General features: G+C 44.9%; 1 protein-coding gene across 1 annotated transcript; it reads right to left on the bottom strand.

Moving 5' to 3' along the window:
* Positions 1–12,395: 12,395 nt before the first annotated feature.
* On the bottom strand, positions 12,396–16,271 carry LOC310992308 (lactose-binding lectin l-2-like; the record flags this gene model as incomplete). The annotated part of the gene is made up of 2 exons (XM_083980322.1): positions 15,681–16,271; positions 12,396–12,523 (listed from the first exon to the last, which is right to left on the bottom strand). The coding sequence occupies exons 1-2, from the start codon at positions 16,159–16,161 to the stop codon at positions 12,396–12,398; spliced, it is 609 nt and encodes a 202-aa protein (XP_083836448.1). The 5' UTR covers positions 16,162–16,271.
* Between the last annotated feature and the right edge of the window lie 5,960 nt (positions 16,272–22,231).

Below are 22,231 nucleotides of genomic sequence, written 5' to 3'. Positions count from 1 at the left end.
TCCTCTGTGTTGTCCAACACCGGGATCCTCACAAGATCTCCTATAGGGAGGAGATTATCTCTGTGCAGAGTTTTGAACTTTCCTTTTCCATCCACTGGCTTTACTCTGTAGACGGGCAAGTTCAGCATTTTATCCACCACCACATAAGGAACATCATACCAGCGATTTTCCAATTTGTGTTTGCCCTTTAATCCAAGGTTTTTCAACAATACACGGTCACCAGGTTCTAGATTGTGAGAACGGAGTCTCTTGTCATAGGCCCTTTTGTTTCGCTGGTGCCTTTTGTCAGAGGCCTCTGTAGCCATCTTGTAGGCTTTCTGTAGATTCTCTTTCAGTTTGGCAACATATGAAGAGTGTGGTTGGTCTTCATTTCCAGTTGGACATGTCCCAAAACATACATCCAGTGGGAGTTTGGCCTCACGCCCGAACATCAAAAAATATGGAGAATATCCCGTGGCATCGGACTTGGTGCTGTTATATGCATGTACCAGATGGACCACATGTTGACTCCATTGTCGTTTCTTTTCTTGATTGAGCGTAGCCAACATGGACAACAAAGTTCGATTAAAGCGTTCGGGTTGGGGATCACCCTGTGGGTGATACGGAGTGGTCCGTGACTTGTGTATGCCCAGTATCTTCAGCAGCTCTTTAATGAGTCGAGACTCAAAGTCTCTGCCTGAATGAATCCGGGATGGCAAGCCATAATGCACAAAAAACTTTTCCACCAAGACCTTCGCAACTGTGAGGGCTTTTTGGTTTTGCGTGGGGAAAGCCTGGGCATATCTTGTAAAATGGTCAGTTATAACAAGCACATTACTCACTCCTCTAGAGTCAGGCTCCATTGACAGGAAGTCAATACAGACTAGGTCCATGGGTCCAGAACTCACAATTTGGTGTAAAGGTGCAGCTCTGTGACACGGAGTTTTCCTGAGGACGCACTCTCCACAGTTTCTCACATATTGCTCGACATCAGTTGACATCTTTGGCCAGAAGAACCGGCTCCTGATCATATCAGTAACTCTTTCGATTCCTAGATGGCCTAGGTCATCATGCATTGACTTTAGTACCACAGCCTTGAACTTAGCAGGTAGCACTAGCTGATGCGTCTTTTCTCCTGTATGACTTGTGCTCACACGATGGAGTAATCCATGAGTCATGACCAGCTTCCCCGCCTCTCTTTTCATAGGCAGCAACTCAGGGTTGTCTGGCCATTTTCCACACTTTAAAGCTTGTATAGTAGAGTCTATCAGAGGATCTTGAGCTTGGGCTGCAATTAACTCCTGTCTGGACAGTTGTTCCAGCGAGTTCAGCTGAAGATGTGTGGGGAACGCATACACATCAGGAATGCAATCAGGTGGAGCTCCAAGCTGCTCAGCATACTTAGGCGAGTCTGCAGATGGGCCAAGAACACCGATTCGCTGGCAAATTGACTTGACTCCAGCCTGAGAGATGCTCTGCCACTCTGTTTCCTCTTCTCTTGGCTCCATGCGGGACAACAAATCAGCATCAATGTTATTTTTGCCAGGTCGATAGATGATGTCGAAATCGTACACTGACAAATCTGACAACCACCGATGCCCTGTAGCGTTGAGTTTCGCTGATGAAAGGACATAAGTTAGAGGGTTGTTGTCAGTGCGCACCGTAAAACGGGCTCCATAAAGATAATCGTGAAATTTTTCGACAACTGCCCATTTGAGGGACAGGAACTCTAACTGGTGGATGGCATAATTTTTTTCTGAAGAGCTCAGTTTTCTGCTTGCGAATGCGACTGGCCTCAGCCCTTCCGGGTGGTCTTGATATAAAACAGCTCCAAGCCCCGAGAGGCTAGCATCCACATGCAGCGTATATGGTTTGCTAGGATCAGCAAAAGCTAAAACTGGAGCGTTTGTCAGACAGTCTTTTATTTTCTCAAAGGCTTCAGTGCATGACTCGTCCCACCTGTCTCCAAATGGTTCTCTCTCATCCAGATAGACATTAGTTTCCCTCTTTGTGGACTTTTTCCCACGCTGGGTAGGGCCATAACCTTTAGTGAGGTCGGTCAAGGGGCGGACGATGGAAGAGTAGCTGTGGATAAATCGTCGGTAATACCCACAAAAACCCAGGAAGGACCGTAGGGTCTTGAGGTTGGAAGGCTTGGGCCAAGTGGCCACAGCTTCAACTTTTGCAGGGTCAGCTGCAACACCCTCAGCAGTCACTATATGACCCACATACTTGACCTTTGTTTGACAAAACTGACATTTGTCAAGCGAAATCTTGAGCCCTACTTCTCTGAGTCTGTCAAGAACTTTCACGAGTCTCTCCTCATGTTCTGCCAGGGTCTTTCCAAAAATGATCAAGTCGTCGAGGTAGACCAATACTTGGAGCATGTTCATATCACCCACGGCTCTCTCCATAAGCCGCTGAAAAGTTGCGGGCGCCCCGGTTATGCCCTGAGGCATCCTTTCAAACTGATAAAACCCTAGAGGGCAAATGAAAGCGGTCTTTTCCTTGTCCTCTTCTTTCATGGCTATTTGATAATAGCCGCTCCTCAAGTCCAGGACGGAAAACCATTGGCTACCTGAGAGACAGTCAAGAGCCTCATCAATACGTGGGGTGGTGTATTGATCTGGAACAGTACGGCTATTGAGCGTACGGTAGTCGATGCACATCCTTACATCCCCATTCTTTTTTCTAACAACAACTATGGGCGATGCGTATGGACTTCTGGACTCTTTGATGATGCCTGCTGCTAATAGCGTCTGGATATGACAGCGCACATCGTCGATATCCGCTGGAGCAATGCGCCTGGAGCGTTCGCGAAAGGGTCGTGAGTCAGACAGGCGGATTGTATGCTCCACTTCTTTGGCGAGTCCCACATCCAGTTCATGAAGGGAGAATACATCAGCTCTCTCCAACAGCTTTTGTCGGAGCCTTGCTTTCCATCCTTCCGGTACAGGCGACTCACCAAAGTTGATCATACTGGCATCAAATTCCTCAGTTGTTGACTCTTGTTTTGGCATTGTGGTAACTACATCAGTGACACACAGATGACCCAAGACAGCTCCAACTGGAATTGTCACTTCCTTCTGCGCCTCATTTTGAACCAGAACTGTTAGTCGATTAAGGTCCACAGCATTACTTGGTATCGCCATAGGTTGCAGCAAGATACCAGATGGGAGAGTAGCTGTACTGGAGGCTTTAACCATCAGGATGTCGTTTGGTAGTGACTTTCCAAGCACAACTTTGCAGACTACTTTACCACTCCCGCCTGCAGGTAGGGTAAGTGAGCTTGGACCCTCCAACTGTACAGAACCTACTTTGTCATCATCTTGTTCTTTTGTCCAGTCCATAATTTGTTCTTTGTCCCTTACAGGGCGAGTGTTCTGTATGCTGAATGTGTGGGCTACAGTCACTCCAACCTCCCCTTCACGTAGCTGAGCTAGCCGCTTGGACAGATTAGCCTTGGTATTTGTCCCTAGAATCACAGGCGTCTGATCGGGACCAGGTGGATCAGGACAAACGAGGGCCAGGACCGATAGAGCAGTGGGCGTTCCTGCTACTTCCTTTGGAAACTCGATGTCCACCACCACATAGCCAAGGTAGGGGTAGTTGGTGTCGCTTAAACCCCAAATGTTGAGTTTGCTCACTGGGTGAATGGTGGTGTCAGCCAGATATCTCCGGTACCAGGATTCAAAGATGATGCTGACCCGAGAGCCGCTGTCAAGTAAAGCATTACACAAATGTCCATTCACTTTCAGAGGCTCTAAAGATGGCGGCCCTATTAAACCCTCTGGTATGCCTGCTGGATCAAGCCTGTCCACTGCACTCTTTCTCACAGTGCAATTAGTTTCTTGTGAGGTGGCACCACCAGTAGGTGGAGGGCTGTTGGTCTTGGCCCTTTTGAGAGCTTGAATGAGCTTCTGGATCACTTTGTGTTGGTTCTGAGGGTTTTTGCACTTTCCTGCCATGTGTCCAATTTCACCACAGCAGTAGCAGAAACGTTCCTCTGCTTCAGCCCCTCTGTGTGGAGTGTTTACAGTCATTACTGTAGGTGAAGCTGTAGATGGACGAGGCAGTCTTGAGTTCACTTTCTGCTGTAAGTGTTTGACTTGTTTCCTCAGAGCTACGACCTCTGAATCCCCATTGGTCTCTGGAGCTTTTTCAAGGTTAGTCTGCTGGTTTTCATTTTGTGTCAATTTGTCTTGTGTAGAGAGTGCTGCAAACATTGATTTCACTTCTTTAATTTCAGCTCTCAAACTCTGTATCTCTGAGTGTTTGTTTTCATCTTGAAGTTTGGTTTGGACTGTAAACACTGAGTGATTTAGCTTTGCTCTGGAAGCTGCATATTCTTCTTCTGTGCGAATTTCTTTCAGGAGCTCGAGGAAGGTTGGAGGGTTGGCCCTTCTCTCTCTCAGTCGGAGCTGAATTAACATCAGATCAGCATTAACTGCACCTCTGAGAAGCTGCTCAAGCCGTGCACCATCCATGGCTCGGGGAGGGAGACCACCTCTTTGTATCACTTTGGACAGGCAACGCTCCAATCTCCTTAAGAAATCAGATAATTTCTCACCAGCTTGCTGCTGCTGCATTCTGAATGCAAAATACAGGTCATCTCCTGATTCTGCTAGTCCAAAGGCATTTTCAAGAGCCTCTAAGCACTTGTCGGGGGAAACATCAGGATCTGACAGGCGCACAGCTTTTATCACCTCCAAGGCTGGCCCCTTTAAACTTTCCATTATCCTCCTCCTCTTATCTCTTGCAGAACCCTCACTCTCTTCCACCATCAGGTAAGCTTGCTCCAACCAGTGGTCGAATTGTTCCTCTCCAGCCGGAGTAGGTACAGTACCTGAGAAGATCCGCAGCCGACGGTATCCTCCACTTTCCACTGATGGCTTAGCTGATTTGTCGAACAGGTCGCCGACGGCACGAAGGATGGCTTCAGTAGGTGAGACGGGCTGTGGAGTCAGCAAAGCCTGCACATCTTCCATAGACTTTCCTTCTGCCTGTAGCAGAGCATTAAGTTTCAGGTTAAAATCTCCATCAGAAACTGAACCTTCAGCCACAGTGAAAATTGGCCATTCTGTGTTTTCATCCAAGCTCAATACTTTAGATGGGACATCTTCATTGGTTATTTTTTCTCTGCACTCACAAAGCACTAGTAGTGCATCTCCAGTTTCATTTAGCATTCTTCCTCTCACTCGTACGCGTCCCAAACATTTTACAGTTTGTAATGTCTCTTCTATTTCTGTTATTTCTGTATTCTCAGGGACGATGGTCAGCAAGGCGTGGCTCTCTTCCAAGCTCTCACCCCGGCACCAGTTCTTCAGCTTGTTCCCGTACATTGTGACAACCTTTATGTACTTACTAAAACTGCTGCACTGACTTTATATTGTTCTGTTTGTCTTATTTTGTTTCAATTATGTTAGAAATCCAAACCTAACTTACATAATCCCAGCGGTGCCTCCATTTTATGTAGCGCTGTCCTCTATAAATATTAATAAGGGCAGGCTTCTGGGTTCTTTTATTATATTTATTAATGGTGTTTAACCCTACTTTTTAATGAAATGTATTTTACCAAAAGGTGTCTGTCCCTTTAAACATGAAATTACTCTCTTCAACTAGATAAATGGAAATGAAACACACAACTCAGTTTTTTTTAGCAAACTAAATGTCCATTATTTATCTTGTGAAAGAATGAATTTAGTTTCAGCAATAAGAATAAAATAATATATGTACCCTTTAAATTTTCAACATGAAATTCACCTGTTGCACGGGAAAATACTCTTGAGCACGACTGTGCAGTAATATTTGTACACAAAATACTTTTTAACCCTGATGGAAACTCAAAATATCATTTAAAGGTTACTTTTCCACACAACAAATATATTTGTGGGCCCACACACACACACACCTGAGGAAATACTGTTCCTAAAGCCGGCAAATTAAATGTACAAACCAAAATATAATGTTGCAGGCCTGATGCGTGGCTCGGGATCGTTGTGGTCCAAAAGTACAAGATCCCTTCGCTCTCTGGTGAGCAAAATAAACTGTAATGTACCTTATTCCTTTGGGTCTTTAACCAACCGCTGAAGTGCAGGTCCAGGCACGGGTCCGACTCCCGCAGCTCCTCGCCGCCACGACGGATGATCTTGTCCTTCTCTCCTTCACGTCACCAGCAGAACGCACAGCTCAGCCCTGGTTGCTCCTCTGTCGGGCTCTGTTGTACTTTCAGTCCGAAAGCAGCTGTCCCCGAATGTCACTCGTCCAACCGTGGGGTTAAACTGTATCTAGAAATTGTCCGTTCACTTGTAGTGTACCGACGCAGGCTATAATTCACTTCAGCTAAACATTAGCATTAGCATTAGCAATCGCGAGTAGCGTTAGCATTAGCTCAGACATAAACAATCACGGAGCTTCGTGCAGAAGTCCCTCTTGTTCCGTAATATGCACCACGTCTTCTTTCACTCGACTGCTGTGTTAACAATCGCACAGAACAGGATACACACGGCCTAACACACTGAAAGCTCACTTTAGCCTCTCTGCCAATGCTGATGCTCACGCTCTGCCTCCTTCCTTGTTCACACTGTCCCCCCCTCTCTACCGTCCGTGCAGAAACAGCGCACCTGACCCCCAGTAACCTGTTTACTCCATAGGATGATCTAGACAATTATCAAGACAACATATTAATTGTTCACAACCATAAATCAATATCATACATATTTAAATGACTTTAACAGTTTTATAACTTTTTAATTTATTTAATCCCTTTTTTGAATGAACCATTTTTTAAATGCTCAACAATCACTACTTATTATGTAAACTATTTATACTATAGCTTCAGGCTTTTTTAACAGGGTTACATAACAATGGCAATGGAGGTGCTTACATATGAGCCTTTCTGAGCCTTCGACTTCATGGCATGTGTCACCAGGCGAGCTCGGGTGCTTCATATTGGGCACCGGAACCAGGCAAGAGGTCTTCCATCTGTCTGGAACAATCATCTGGCTCAGGCTCAAGATGAAGATATGCTGGAAGACTCCACAGAGCTGAGCAGCATGTCCTTTCAACACTCTGGGGCTGAGTCCATCAAGGCCTGCAGCTTTTCCAGGACGAAGGCGACTGAACTCGCGACTACAATATTTGTCAGAGAGAAGTTGCATCCAAGGTGGGTAACACCAGCAACATCGTTAAACACTTGCAGCACACACATAGTATAAAGCTTAAGGAGTGCGACATGTTTGGCTGCTTAAACAAAGCTACTAAATTTAGCAGCCTGGCTAATGCTAACAAGTGCCAGAGGCACCCGGTTTCAATTCTGCTTCAACATCACCAAGTCACGCTAAGAGGATGAATTGGGCCCTAGTTTGGTGGCGCAGCGCAGGTGGCGCAAGGTAGTGCAGCCGGTGTAATGCAAGTTTGGACCAGCGCAGCCTAGCGCAAAGTCAGATTGGCAGATCGCGCTGCGCTGAGATAGGTGTGGCCGTGCAGCAGGGGAAGGCGTCACAGATTCAGCTTGGCGCAGTGGAAGTTTCGTGCGAAAATGTCCCGCCGAGGGTGCGCTGAAAGCTCGCCACCGCAGCAGGTGCAGTGGAAGTTTGGCTGACTGACGTGCAGTGCACACACGTCACCAAGACCTCACAGGCAGGTTTCCACAGTTACAGGCACATTTCAATGCAATAAATATCCACAATAACCACTATTTAATGCAACTAATGGAATCAACACGTGAATTTATATCTACATAGATTGTCCCGTCACATCTGACGTCAGATCAAAGGCTGTCGGCACGCGTAATGGAAACTCCACCTGAATTAACACAGCAGGGACGAACTGGCACTGAAAAGAAGCTGTGGATGTCCCAAGAGCAGGACTGAGGGTGGAGGATGACTGCATGTCACTGCCGTGTTGAGATACGCACTGTGCTGTTGTGATGATCCGCTTTATTTATTTATTTACTTATTAATTTATTAGAGGGCGAGCGACCGCGTCGTCACGCAGCCGTAATGAAAAACAAAACACAAATCATCATCTCCCTTAGCCCACCACAACAGCCTCGGTATCAGATAGTCAGTATATAGCCTATACTCAGCATCTCTACCACAGAAAAAAAGAGAGAGATGGACAGACACAGAGAGAGAGAGAGAGCGTCCTTTACACTGATTTCATCCCGCATGGTGTTTGTTTATGTTGTGATTAGTGTACACCTCTCATCTGTCTTACACAGGGAATAATAATTGAATTGAATAAATGTGAGTTTCTTTATTAGTTTATTAGTTGTTGTTTTTTACACTGGGCAGCGGTTCTCAGTGTATCAGATCAAACCTGATTAAGGATATTAGTAAACTCATTATTCGGCCACTCTGAGCTCGGACCTCCGGACCAAAACAGCTGTTTCCTCCGTCCATGTCAAAGTATAAAATGACAAACTTGCAGTGCACATCTCTCGCTGCGCAGTTAAAGGTGAGGAGAGGAGCTCATTTGATTGGTGAAGATCCGAATCGGCCTTTCTCTCCTCCTCCTGTCTCCCTCCCGCCCTGTCTCCTCCCCCTTTGCAGTTTGCGCCGGTAGGAGGGACGAGGGGAGGGTCTGCGCTGGCCTGAGTCGGACTGCGCTGCCCACCAAACTTGCAGAATGGACCTGGACACGCCTCGTTGGCGTGGCGAAGCTGCGCTGCGCTTAGACTTCGCTCGGTCTAGGAAACTAGGGCCCATTAACTCAGGAGGAGACAGCATCAATTTTAGCACTGCTGATATATGTGTGACCGGTGTTGTTCTGTGACCTGCCCTGAGCAGGTTTCGAACCCCACGCTGTCACTTCTCCTTACTGGTACCTCGTGACTGTGACTATACCTGCGGACCTCCGTTACATATGCTACATTAAGCCTGTATGCGGTATGAACCAAGCAGCAGCCACCACCACAGGTCTGCTGATGCAGACAGCCAAATTCACAATCGGCATACAACAAATGAAGATGACACAAGAAAAAACAGAGTAAATAGGCAGTAGTTAGTTCACTTTATCTGACAGGTTTCAATTTGTTAATGTTAATAACGACCACTCAGAGTACAGCAGAGTTACGTATGGTGTACCGCAGGGTTCAGTCTTAGGGCCAATTCTCTTCATTCTTTACATGCTCCCATTAGGTGACATCATCCGGAAGCACTCAATCAATTTTCACTGTTATGCGGATGATACGCAACCCTACTTGTCCATGGAGCCAGATGACAGAAGCCGCCTCATCAATCTGCAAGACTGTCTGAAAGACATTAGATCCTGGATGTCCTCTAATGTCTTGCTACTGAATTCAGATAAAACTGAGGTCATCGTGATTGGACCTAAACATCTCAGGGACGCGTTCTCTAATCAGATCGCTACTCTAGATGGCATCACCCTGACCCCGAGTACAACTGCGAGGAACCTTGGAGTCATTTTTGACCAGGACCTTTCCTTCAGCTCCCACATTAAACACGTGACTAGGACCTTCTTCCATCTGCGCAGTATCACTAAGATTAGGAATATCCTCTCCCGGAGTGATGCTGAGAAACTGGTGCATGCATTTATCACTTCTAGGCTAGACTACTGCAACTCTCTCCTGTCAGGATGTCCGAAAAACTCTCTAAAGAGTCTCCAGCTGGTCCAGAATGCCGCAGCAAGGGTTTTGACAGGAGTTAGGAAGAAAGAGTACATCTCTCCCACTTTAGCTTCTCTCCACTGGCTTCCTGTAGGATTTAGAATAGACTTCAAAATCCTCCTGCTGACTTATAAGGCTCTTAATGATAAAGCTCCAACCTATCTGAAAGAACTAGTCATTCCTTACTGTCCAATCAGAGCACTCCGCTCCCAGAACGCAGGTCTGTTAGTGACTCCCAGTATCTCTAAAAACAGACTGGGAGGTAGAGATTTCAGTTACCGAGCTCCTTTACTGTGGAACCAGCTCTCTCCATGGGTCAAAGAGGCAGACACTCTAACTACATTTAAGTCTAGACTTAAGACCTTCCTTTATGGAAGCCTGCCCCCCCCCCCCCCCTCCCCTGCTGTTAGACCGGCCTGCCCTCCCTTCCCATGGACCAGTCTGCCACCCAGTCCTCCTCCTTGAGCTGGCCAGCTCTCCCTGCCACCACACCCCACCCCTCCCCGGCTGCCTTCATCAACTCTTGCTAACATTTCCATATTTCGCACATTCTGTGACATAAACTGTAAAATGTCATGTCTGTAACAACATCTATTGCACGTCTGTCCGTCCTGGGTGAGGGATCCCTCCTCTGTTGCTCACCCTGAGGTTTCTCTGATTTTTCCCCGTTAATAGGGTTTTCTATGGAGTTTTTCCTCAGTGGATGTGAGGGTCTAAGGGCAGAGGATGTTGCTACGATGCCATGTAAAGCCCTTTGAGACAAACTGTTTGTAAAAACGGGCTATACAAATAAAATTGCCTTGCCTTGCCTTGACTTGAAATCAGGTTACACCCCTCCCCCCCCTTTGGCCATCGCAAACCTGGTTGTTCTTAAAAGCACACTTTACAAATAGGATGATGATCTGATAGCATTCTTGGAAGAGGACCCTAGGTTCAAAGAGAGGATCAACAAGGAAGAAGTCTTTGAGTGGCTGATGGATGCAGCAGTGAGAGAAGTAAATCAAAGGTCATCACAATTTAAGTTTGAGAATATATGCAATTTATAATATTGTGCATTTACTGTATTAAAGCAATCTAATTTCCCTCCCTCAGCTGTCAGAGGATGAGACGATGACTGAAGCTGAGTTCCAGGGGGATGAAGAAGAGGATGATGATGAAAAGAAGGAGGAGGAGAATGTAAGTTTGACATGTTTGTGTGATCCTATGTTGTGTTGTAGCAAAAAGCAATGACTTAACTTAAAAATATGGTCTTGTTTTATATTTCAGCATCCAAAACCAGTATCTGCACTGGGAGATCTCTTTGCAGAGAAGATAGACAACTGCAAAGGCAGCTCACACAGCAGAAGAGTGCACCAACAATTTGAGAGAATTGAGAGTCTTTGTTGGGCTTTTTTATTTATTTATTATTATTAACTTTTTATTGATTTTCAAATGCAACAGATTAAATCCAAATACATTCCATTTTATTATTGAACATATTAACCCAGAATTCCCCCCTTCCCCTCCCCCACCCCACCACCCTCCCTCCTTCACCCACCCACCACCACCCAGCAGTGTGCTAGTGCAATAAGAGATCTGTTAGGTCAGATATAAGATTTGTCCATACTGCAATTGTGCTAGTCTTAGCATTGTTTATCCTTGCTGTTGAGAGTTCCAGGTATGCAATGTCCAAGAAGCTTCGAAGCCAGTGAGTTTTTGAGATGTCATGGGGAGGTTTCCAGCGTTGGACAACGATCTTCTTTGCCGCTGTCAGACCTGCCAACCAGATTTTACGTGTTTTTGCCCCAAGGGAGAGCTGGGAGTCATCATTCAGAAGGTGTATAGCAGGTTCCATTGGTAACTGTACCCCTGTTAGCGCTGCTATCGTACCAATTACCTTCTCCCATAAATCTAAAATCCCCGGGCATTCCCATACAACATGTGCAAAAGAGCCAAAGGTTCCCTGGGGTATATATTGATTTTGTTGGGCTTTTTTGTAGATGTGTTCTGTGTTGATTGGTTGACATGGACAGCTCAGGGTCGGAGAGGTATAAAGTCAATTTCAATGTCAGAGTCTGCAAAATCAGGATTAGATGCCATAGTTTTTTTTTTTTGGGGTTGTTTTCAAGAGTCAAATATCAGTTAGTCTTTAGTATGATGTGACTATCGATTACTGCAATTAAGATTTACAATACCACATCGGTTCAACGTTCAAGAGTCTTTATTATCCCCTAGGGGAAATTTGTTTCACAGCAAGCAGCAAACATGCATACTAGGGATGCACATGATTAACCATTTAACCGTTAACCAGTAACAAGAACTTTGACCCATTAATACTATCGGTTATTTATTTATGTATTTATTTTATTGGCTCCTTATGTTGTCAACACGTGAGGGCATGTAGACACGTGCAGACTTCCACGTGCCTTCAGTCATATTTTGCAGCAAAAAGTTACACAGGAGGACTGCCAGTATGTGCAGCAGCCCTGTGAAGGAGGATCAGACAATAAATGTGGCCTACATGGACATAGATGTGCATCACCTGTAACAACAGTGCTGCAAAAAAGAAAAGAAGACATCGCTGCTCTCCAGCCGGTTCACCTGCAGCTCCACAGAGGAGCCTCTGCTGTTCCTCTCTCTTCAGCCTGGTGTTTGGCTGCACTTTGTATATAAAACAGTTCTACATTGGATGATCTAACCTCCATATGAGCGCGATCAGCTGAGACAGAGCATAATATTGATCAGCTGTCGCGGCGCACACCACTGCATCTCCCTCACTGCATCTCCCCCACTTCCTCATACCCCGCTACTTGTGCCCCATGCGCTGATTCTCCATGGAGGTCCTGTCTGGAGCATATCCACAGGGAAGGCTGCAGTAGGCTCCATGGAGCCCACACTGGAGTCCCACAGGAGGAGGAGGAATACCCGACCATACTGCAGACGCACACGGTACTCACAGAGTCTGCCCAAAAAGGGCCAGAAAAGTGTCAAAAAGACCAAAAAGTATGCTACAAGAGAGCGAGGCATAGTTGTTGCTTCCTACCACACACACACAGCACAGGTCAGTAAGGTGGTTGATAGTGACAGCAAACAGTATTAAGGATGCAACTGAATGTACTTGAATATCACTGCTGGTTCCTGTGCAAAATCTGCAATAATATTCCCCTGAAAAACTCTGCAAAAATCCTGCAACACTGTGAGCTCCCAGGTTATCAGCGACTACGCTGAATACTGTACCTTTAAGTGACTCACCTAACAGTGGGGCATAAACGCCGAGCTCCTCAAGAGTTTTTAGATCCTGCAGAAGAGGTTGAAAGATTTTATCGTAACCATAGGTGTTCACATCATCAGTTTTGCATAATACTGACAAGTAGATAGACGACAAAGCAGAATGAGACCCCGGAGGCAAGTTAGCCAATACCCAAGAAACAGCGCAAAGCTTATGTTTCTTTCGTGAGGTGCCAAGTGGGTTACACGTTTCAAAGTCATCAACATAAAAATTTAGGATGATCCTTGGCTTTTCTCCAGCAAAGAAACAATTTTCCTTAAATAGAGAGCCGTCCCTTGCGGACCTGTACTGATGTGTCACACCTGAATATGTGCCTTCTTGTCTTTGATGACTCTCAACAACTTGTGTAATTATATCCCCTCTACTTAACAGCTGCTGTAAGGACTTCAATATTGGAACATATTGGAAACTGCGTTTGTTTTTGGCATCAAGAATATATTCAACTGGCTCTATAACCCCAAAGTTATCCTTGTAATACTGCTTTCGCAGATAGGCTGTACTTAGAGAACCACCTTTTTGTATGGACCTTTGCACTGGATTACCAGAACAAATTGCATCAACAGTTTCTCTAATTATAAGTTCATCAACAGAGAGGTTTTTCTGATGAAAGATGTCACGCACCGTGTCACAAGATAATGGCCCAGGGGCAGAACAGATCAAATGATCGAGTTCCCCAAGAAATTAATCTACAGCTGAAGTTGGCACATGGACCAAATGCTCTAAACTTCAGCAAAGCAGCTGCAAATCTATGCTCAATGACCTTCTGCAAGTCTTCAGTATGAGTGTTTGAAGGAATGGCAGTATCTGACTGCTCTACATCAACACATTCCTCACTATTTGCTTCCAATTCATCCACAGATGAGATCCCTGTAGTTATAACTACTTCTGGTTTAAAATCAACCAATGTGTGATTGGAGTGTTTTCGGTTTTTGTGTGATTTAAAAGTACAATAAATGTTTGTCTTAAAGTCACAGCCTAAAAACATACAAATGACAGTCTTGTTTCGTTTGAGATGTGCATTTATATGAGAAAAATAATCCTTCTCTGATGTTAAATCAGTACAACTACAAATGTGACAACTGAATATAGCCTCTTTTTTGTGAGGAGCACCTGTAGAGTGGATTTTACTTTGGTGGACAATAAGGGCATTCCACGTCTTAAATGTGCATGGACAGTGCTGGTATGTACATGGATAACGAGAACTACGTCCAAAATGTGAATGCTTTAACTTGTAGTGATGTAAAAGCTTGGACCTACTTGATACGGTTTCTGTACACCCCTTACAACTCCACATTCCCTGGACCTAATCCTGCAACATACATCAAGATCATCATTAGTCATATCATTCATCCCACAAATGCAAGTCAGAACAAAAAGGCTCACTACCAAAATTCAAAACAAGATAGAAAAATGTCCAAATAAATTCATAGGTCTTTAAACACAAGGACTAACATTTGCTTGTTTAGACCAGCAATATTTGGCAGAATAAAGCAAGTCAATATTTTCAGTTATAATCAAATTTGAAAAAATGGACCTGGGCAAATGAGAATTTGCACTGCAATGAAAAAACAAACTACAATTCACATTTTATCAATACCGCACATTCTCAAAAATGTACAGGTAAATGAAGATGCAAATTTAGGGCTTAAATTCATGTGTGAGTACCTACCATTACAGAGCCTTTTGATTGTATGATATGCAAATAGGACAGTGAACCTGTGAAAGAAAATATTTAGCATCAGTCAGGTGTCTCAGTAAAAACACACACACAATTAAATCAATCAAAACAATTACAAATGAGTAGTACAACAAAATCACTAAGCAAATGTGCTAGATGCAGACATTATTTTTAATTACACTTTCTGGACACATGCAATAGCAAGATTAAAAAAACAAGATTTCTAGGAGAGAGAATATTACTGCAGTGTTTTTAATGACAGGATTGTTTATTGCACATACATAATTATGGCTCTATTTCACTTATTTCAGACGTGCGTTTGCTGACAACTGAACATTAGAACATGAAACATGAGCTCTGAAGGAGAGGGAATTGTGAACCGACACGTTGAGCTCGATTTTTAATGTATGTTATTGTGTCTGGAGCAACACACATTCACAGCCACAACAGCATTTAACCGCGTACACACACACACGCGCACGCACGCACGCACGCGCACACACACACACGCTCGCAGACACATATCATAAGTTCATTATAACTTAAATATTTCGTAGTTATTTCGTAGCAATAGTCACAGTCTGGAGCAGAGGCGAAGCGGAAGAGGAAATCAATTCTCAAAGTTAATGAACCTTCCACATTTTATAAAATATATGTGAACAACGATAAGTATGGGAAAGTCTTAACAGAAACTTTTCAGCTCTAAACACCCAGAAGCTGTTGTTTGGATAAACTCAATGCAGTAAAACCCCAACAGACAACTAAACTTTGGGGGTGGAATTGGAGAGTAACACAAAAAGACACAGTATTTTAAACCTCGTGGAAAAAATATAACATTAATATTGTCAGACAATCCCTTTATGTGACTGAACTGTCTAATGCCTTTTCTTCTGGGCAACTTTTTAGAAGTTCAATAAGTAAAAAGCAAAAGAGAGAACCAATTTGAGGACATCAAAATGTTGTGAAAATGTGTTTTATTTGATAATATTTAGTGTTCATGAACATATAAACACACACATACTAACATGTTCATTTGTATTTTTTATTGCGGACACAAGTTTTCTGCTGAGCAACATCTGCAAAGTTTACAGCTTGATTTGAACAGTAATTTATTTACTAAGTACAGAAGATGCGAGATGCACAAACAGAGGGATAAATACCAGAACAATGTCCATCATTCCATTTTCGCGCCCTGTCATAGTTAGTGTGGACACAGTGCTCATCTCCGTCGTTATTGTTTGGCTCTCCTGGTGTCCAATATCCATATGTCACAGCACAGCCATCAGACCACATCATCGATCCTTCTTTGTGTTCATCACTGAGTCCAATCCAGGTGTATCCCTCGGTGTGGTCATAGTTCTTAATCAAGGATTTGATGAAATTCTCTTCGGCAAGACTGTGGATGGACACCAAGTTGACACCCTGTGACACACAGTGGAGCTCTGCATCGGCCCAGGACATAGGTGTGGCAATATACTTGTAGCAGCGGTCTTTGAAGTTGTACCAGAATGAGGGACAGTTTCCACGCTGTAGCTTCACTACAGGTTCAGCTGAAGGCAACTCGGCACCCAGAGCCAGACCAAACAGGAAGAGGAGCAGGATCATGATGATATCAGAGTCTCTCTCTAAGTCGTTGGAGAATGATGCAGGGTTGAAGTCTTGGTTGGAGCTTTCCTGCAGTGTTGGATGTAGGAAGATCAAGATTGTTGAAGGAACAGCTGTAAGGCCACCTTCTTTTATATGAATCAGAGGAGGGTTTGAAGTGACGTCATTAGTGAAAGACTTTTAAAAATTAACATGGACTTTAGACCATAATAGGGAAACTGGCTATTAAGCAGTAACAGTTTATGATTTCTTAGCAGTTGTTAATGCCTGGCATTATGCACCATTTATGGATATTCATATCTGTATGCCAATTTCCCTGGGTCTGCACATGATGCATTCATGCTGACAAATACTGTCATCCCTACAGTCTTTCAGGGGCACCCCCCACTGGAAGGGTACCTGCTAGGAGACAATGGATATCCACTCAAAACGTAGTTGATGACGCCATACATTACAGCTCCACGGGAGGCAAAGCAGCAGTGGTTTACAGTCGGATTAGCCTGCACTGCGCCGCTACACGGCCATCTTTAACACTATAATAATAATAAACACAAACATAAGCAATTTACAAATGGCTAGAGGAGGAAGCTCAGGCCACTGCACTACATACCACACCTACCAGCAACAAAAAAGCAAGCAGCGGTGAGCAGCATGCAGCCAGCAGCAACACCCAAGCGAGCCTCTATCAGAACAAAATAACTAAAATTAGCACTGGATGGACAACGTAGGAGAGAAGTGCGGCCACTGTCAACAGACTACCTGCCACCATGGGGAGATGGAAGTGACGTGACCTAGTCTCCGACAAGCAAGAGGGAGACAGATGCTCTACACCCGCTTTCATGCAGCGTTCTACCACAGCGATTGGCTGGGGACGCAACACATGTGAACGTCAAGGGACCAATGACTACATCCTGCTACATACACAACATAGCTTTTCGCCATGGATGCCACTTTGACCTCATGGAGGAGACATTCCAGTACAGGACTTGAGACAGAGAGAGGCTGAACTGCATGTGCCGTGTTTCTGCCACTGCATTGTCATCCTCTCTTCTTTAGGGGTCTGGACTACTGTCTGGAGGTGGGGCTCGTGGTGACTCAGCAGTGGGCTCGGGAGGATGTGGGAGTACCTGGGGGGCTGCAGAACAGTTGGGGCAGAATCTGGCTGAAGGTGGGAAGCAGGTGTTTTTGGCGTGTAACCGAGTGTCACTGTGTTGGGATCTTGAGGTCTCCAACTGGAAGGGTGAGGTGCATAGGGTGTTGACGTGGCCACTGGGACAGGATTATTGGGTCTGGCACGGGGGGGTAGAGCCTACCTTATTGTGCTGTAGGATAGTTCTCTGCAGGTCAAGGGAGTCATGCAGTCATAGTTGAAGTATCTCCACTTTGGCTTGTAATCTCTTCACTTTCGACTCAAGTTCAGTGTTAGGTTGACATGCACAGCTCAGGGTCAGAGAGGTATAAAGTCAATCTCAATGTCAGAGTCTGCAAAATCAGGATTAGATGCCATAGTTTTAGTTTTTTGTTGTTGTTGTTTTCAAGATTCAAATATTGATTCTTTTTTAATGACCACACAGCCAGGCTGATGGAATTTGCTTCCAGTACAATAATAATAATAACTAGAAAATTTCCTCTCGGGAAATTTTGAATGGGCCGCGGGGCTACTGCCGATTTTGCCATCTCTGTCAACATGGGAATCAAACCCACGATCAAGACAGAGCTGATCAGACAGACACATGATCATCTTTCTATAAGCACTGATATGGAGGAGCTGTAATCACATTAGGTTAACTGTGTGTGTGTGTGTGTGTGTGTGTGTGTGTGTGTGTGTGTGTGTGTGTGTGTGTGTGTGTGTGTGTGTGTGTGTGTGTGTTTATATTGTGTAATAGGGCCAGGACTCAATTAAAACAATTAATCTAATTAATTAGAGGCTTTGTAATTAATTAATCGCAATTAATTGCATTTTAATCGCATATAAATATTTGACCTGAGAACAGTGAGAAGCATTTTTTTCACATGGATTTTAGTATACCATTGAATGACTGAATAGCTTAAGCAACAAAACATTGTTTTTTTTTTTTCAAGGTGGTACTTAACTCTTTCACTGCCAAAGACGAGTTATCTCGTCTTAGCGAATCCAAGCGTAGTCTGCCAAAGACGAGATAACTCGTCTTAGCGTTTTTTTTAATGGCAACGCCATGTTGAATGTCTTGCTCAACTCCTCTGTGAAGATCAGACTTGTATCATCAAAATAAAGTGCAGAAAAACACATTTGGATTGAGAGATATAAAAAATATAGCGTGTTTCTCCCCCTCACGGAGCGGTGTGGGTGTCTGACTGCAGCAACGCCGCTCCGTGACACTCTGGCCGCCGGTGAGAGCTTAGGGGGCGGCGGCGGGGCTCATGGCGGCTCGGCAGCTCGTCGAAGCTCCGTGATACAAAGCACAAACGTTAGTAACAACCACCCCGTTGATCGCTCGTCGTTAGTCGTCAAGGGCGTTTGGAAAGTCGCCAGATTTTGTGAGAAATCACTCGGATAGCAGCTTGAAAATCCCCCGATCTAGTGTGGATGAGGAGCGGACGGCGCCGGCGAACGTGACGAGGAGAGCTAAAGATGGTGTCTGTCTGTTGTGAGCGTCAGCGTACTGTCTGTGGCTGTGGGTTCAGGGGGCACGTCAGCCAGAGCTGTAGGCTGTGTGTGTGTGTAGATGTGTGTGTGAGACAGAGAGAGTGAGAGAGACCGCTGCCTGCTGACCAGAGGAAGCTGGATCTGATCTAAAGTGCCGTGTTTCGGCTACAAAAACCTGTCGAACTGATCCGCGCACACGCGCACACACACACACACACACACAGACACACACGCACGCACGCACACACACACGCACGCACTCACACACACACACACACACACACACACACACACACACGTCACGTCACGTCACGTACGCACATACACTAAAAAAAAGGAAAGAAAAAGTTGTAACTCAAAGAAAAGAAAGAAAAAAGGCTGCAGTAGTGTGTGTCAGTAGCTAAATGTTTTGTTTTTTGTCATCAAAAGTCATTTGTCAGTGTTGATTTAGTTGTTGTTTACAAGAGAACAACTGTACAGATGCTGAGGCATCACTAAAGCAAAATATAAAGGAGCCAATTGTACTGGTTAACCTGAAAATGACAGCCGACACAAAAACCTCTTTTTCTCAAGATTTTTGTGCCAGAATGGCATTTTGGGCTAAAGTAACCTATATTCAACCGCCAATTTCACAAGACTGGAACAAGATAGAAACAAACAGGTTTTTTTGCTGGAAAGTAGAGACCCTCATCTTTCCTTTGATGGGTTGAATGTGTATGTAGTAACAGTACATAATATATGGTGGGTCTACGGAAATCAGTCAAAAAGCTGGAAAATGCCTGGCAAGCTGGAGGAAGCTGCTGTGAGAATGGCTGGCAGTCACAGAGTTAACCAAGACCAACATGCAAATTATCGATTAATTCATTAATCGATATTTGATACAGATTTAAATGGTCTTTCCTGCCAATACACTATGATGATTACTGTAGTATTTAACTAGGCTACATAAATCACAGTAGCATAAACTTATTTTGAACGGACCAGGTGATGGGCTGACTGGTCCTGTCTAACTTCTGTGTACTGGGTGCCATTGTGCAGGGTGTTAAGGCAGCCTTCCTCCACTGCAGTCCCTATGGTCCTGGACCCTCTGGCTGGTGGGGTGGGCTGCTTTCAGCTGGGGGGGACTCTATCAGCTGCTCCCACGAGAGGCATTTGACATCAACAAGGTTTAACTTTAAAACCAGATTAAATCATGGTTTAAGTTTAAATTCTGTTGCACGTTAACTGTGTTTTAATCACATGAAGGTGTGTGTGTGTTTGTGTGTGTGACTGTAATCACTTGAAGCTGGCTCTAGAGTCTGTGTGTGTGTGTGTGTGTGTGTGTGTGTGTGTGTGTGTGTGTGTGTGTGTGTGTGTGTGTGTGTGTGTGTGTGTGACTATGAGCTGCATCCTGTGTCAGTCTGATTTAGCTGTGTCTGTGTTTATAAACATTTAAACGAGCGCCAGGTGGATTGTTTATGAAGTTAACGAGCTCTGGCCTGAGGATCAAAGAGGTTACCACGGCGATAGGGGCCCCCACAGGCTGAGACAGACAGAAACGTGGAGAAAAAGAGCCATTTTCTGCCTCTGCACCGGTCTCACATTTAGGCTTAGCCTGACAAAACGGTAACTCCTATCAGAACAAAACACAGATCAACGTTGCTCTAAGGACTTACTGAAAATGTTTGTACGATTTGGTGTTTCTACAGTAAATATTTTGGCGACGCTGGCAGTTTTAAAACATCAGGCCGTTCTGCTTCTCTCAGAAAATATTTGTATTGGAGTCTATGAGGAGCAGAGACAGACGTGGCCGCACTTCGAGGCTCAGAGTTTAAATTCTGTAAGTCTCTCTGATATTTTGAGCAGATGATGAGATCGAGGATGAGCTCGTCTACAAACGTGGCGGAAATTATACACACACATTATAATCTCATAATTTCTCCAAAAATGATCATGGTCATTAATCGGGGATTGATCAAAAACTATATGACCTATCAAAACGTGGAGTAATACGACAATACACAAGACTTGTGTCTACTGTTTAAAGTTTAAATGGAGTCTCTAGGTGAAAGTATGCCTGAGCAGTAGACGTTTGTTAAACTCCAATGATTGGTCTTTTTCGCTCTTTTTTTTTCGCCCGTCCCATTGACTTCAAGGCAAAATTTTGCGCAGTTTTTCGCGACTTATGTCGCGAAATATTAGTACTCTGTTGAGATAAGTAATAGCACAGCGATCCCGATCAGGACGCACATTTTGATATATAATTTGTCCTGCAACTCGACTAGTTGCGGACCGAAAAAGCGTCCGGAAGATGAAAAATAGAGAAGCCCGGGCACTGGTCCCTGCAGCTATTTCATAGCTGTTGGGACCAGTGCCCGGTGCGATTGCCCGCGGCCCTAATAATAATAATACATTTGATTTAGAGGCGCCTTTCATGACACCCAAGGTCACCTTACAGAGCATAAAATTTTAACAACATTATTAAAAACAAGACATTGTGGAAAAACAAAAACAAACAAACAATCAAGACAGTGACCAGTTATAAGTTGTGTGCGAGTTTGAACAGGTGAGTTTTGAGTTGTGACTTGAAGGTTGTGATGGAGTCTGACTGTTTTATGTGTGGGGGGAGGGAGTTCCAGAGCCTGGGTGCTGAACAGCTGAATGATCGGGCACCCATGGTACTGAGGCGTGATGTGGGGATAGATAGTAGTCCAGCAGAGGTTCAGCGGAGGGAGCGTGAGGGAGTGTATTCTTGGAGGTGGTCGCAGAGGTAAGTGGGGGCTAGGTTGTGGAGAGCTTTGTAGGTGAGGAGTAGGGTTTTATATTGGATGCGGTATTGTACTGGGAGCCAGTGAAGTTGGATGAGAACAGGGGTGATGTGGTCAGATGATTTGGTGCGGGTGATGATCCGGGCGGCTGAGTTCTGGATGATCTGCAGTCTGTTGATGAGTTTGGTGGGGAGTCCGGTGAGGAGGGCATTGCAGTAGTCTATGCGTGATGTGACAAATGAGTGAACCAGAATTTCAGTGCTGGATTGGGTCAGTGATGGGCGGAGTCTGGAGATGTTGCGGAGGTGGAAGAATGCGGTCCGGGTGATGTTTTGAATATGGGGTGCAAATGAGAGGGTGTTGTCCAGGATGACGCCGAGGCTCTTGACTTGGGAGGAGAACGGTACAGGGAATCCGTCGATGATGATGAGGTGTGGCTGGGGTGTGTTGTGATTTGGTGAGGGTGGATTTGGAGCCGATGAGCAGGGCCTTGGTCTTGTTGCCGTTAAGTTTCAGGAAGTTCCTGCTCATCCAGCTCCGGATGTCTTCCAGGCAGGTGATGAGGGAGGTGGGAGGGATGGCAGCAGTGGGTTTGGTGGATATGTAGACCTGTGTGTCGTCAGCGTAACAATGGAAATGGACCCCATGGTGACGGAGGAGTGTGCCCAGGGGGAGGAGGTAGATGGTGAACAGGAGT

The sequence above is a fragment of the Trachurus trachurus genome (assembly GCF_905171665.1).
Source record: "Trachurus trachurus genome assembly, chromosome: 10".
Lineage (NCBI taxonomy): Eukaryota > Metazoa > Chordata > Actinopteri > Carangiformes > Carangidae > Trachurus > Trachurus trachurus.
The sequence above is the reverse complement of the archived record's forward strand: the minus strand, read 5'-3'. Positions and strand labels throughout refer to the sequence as shown.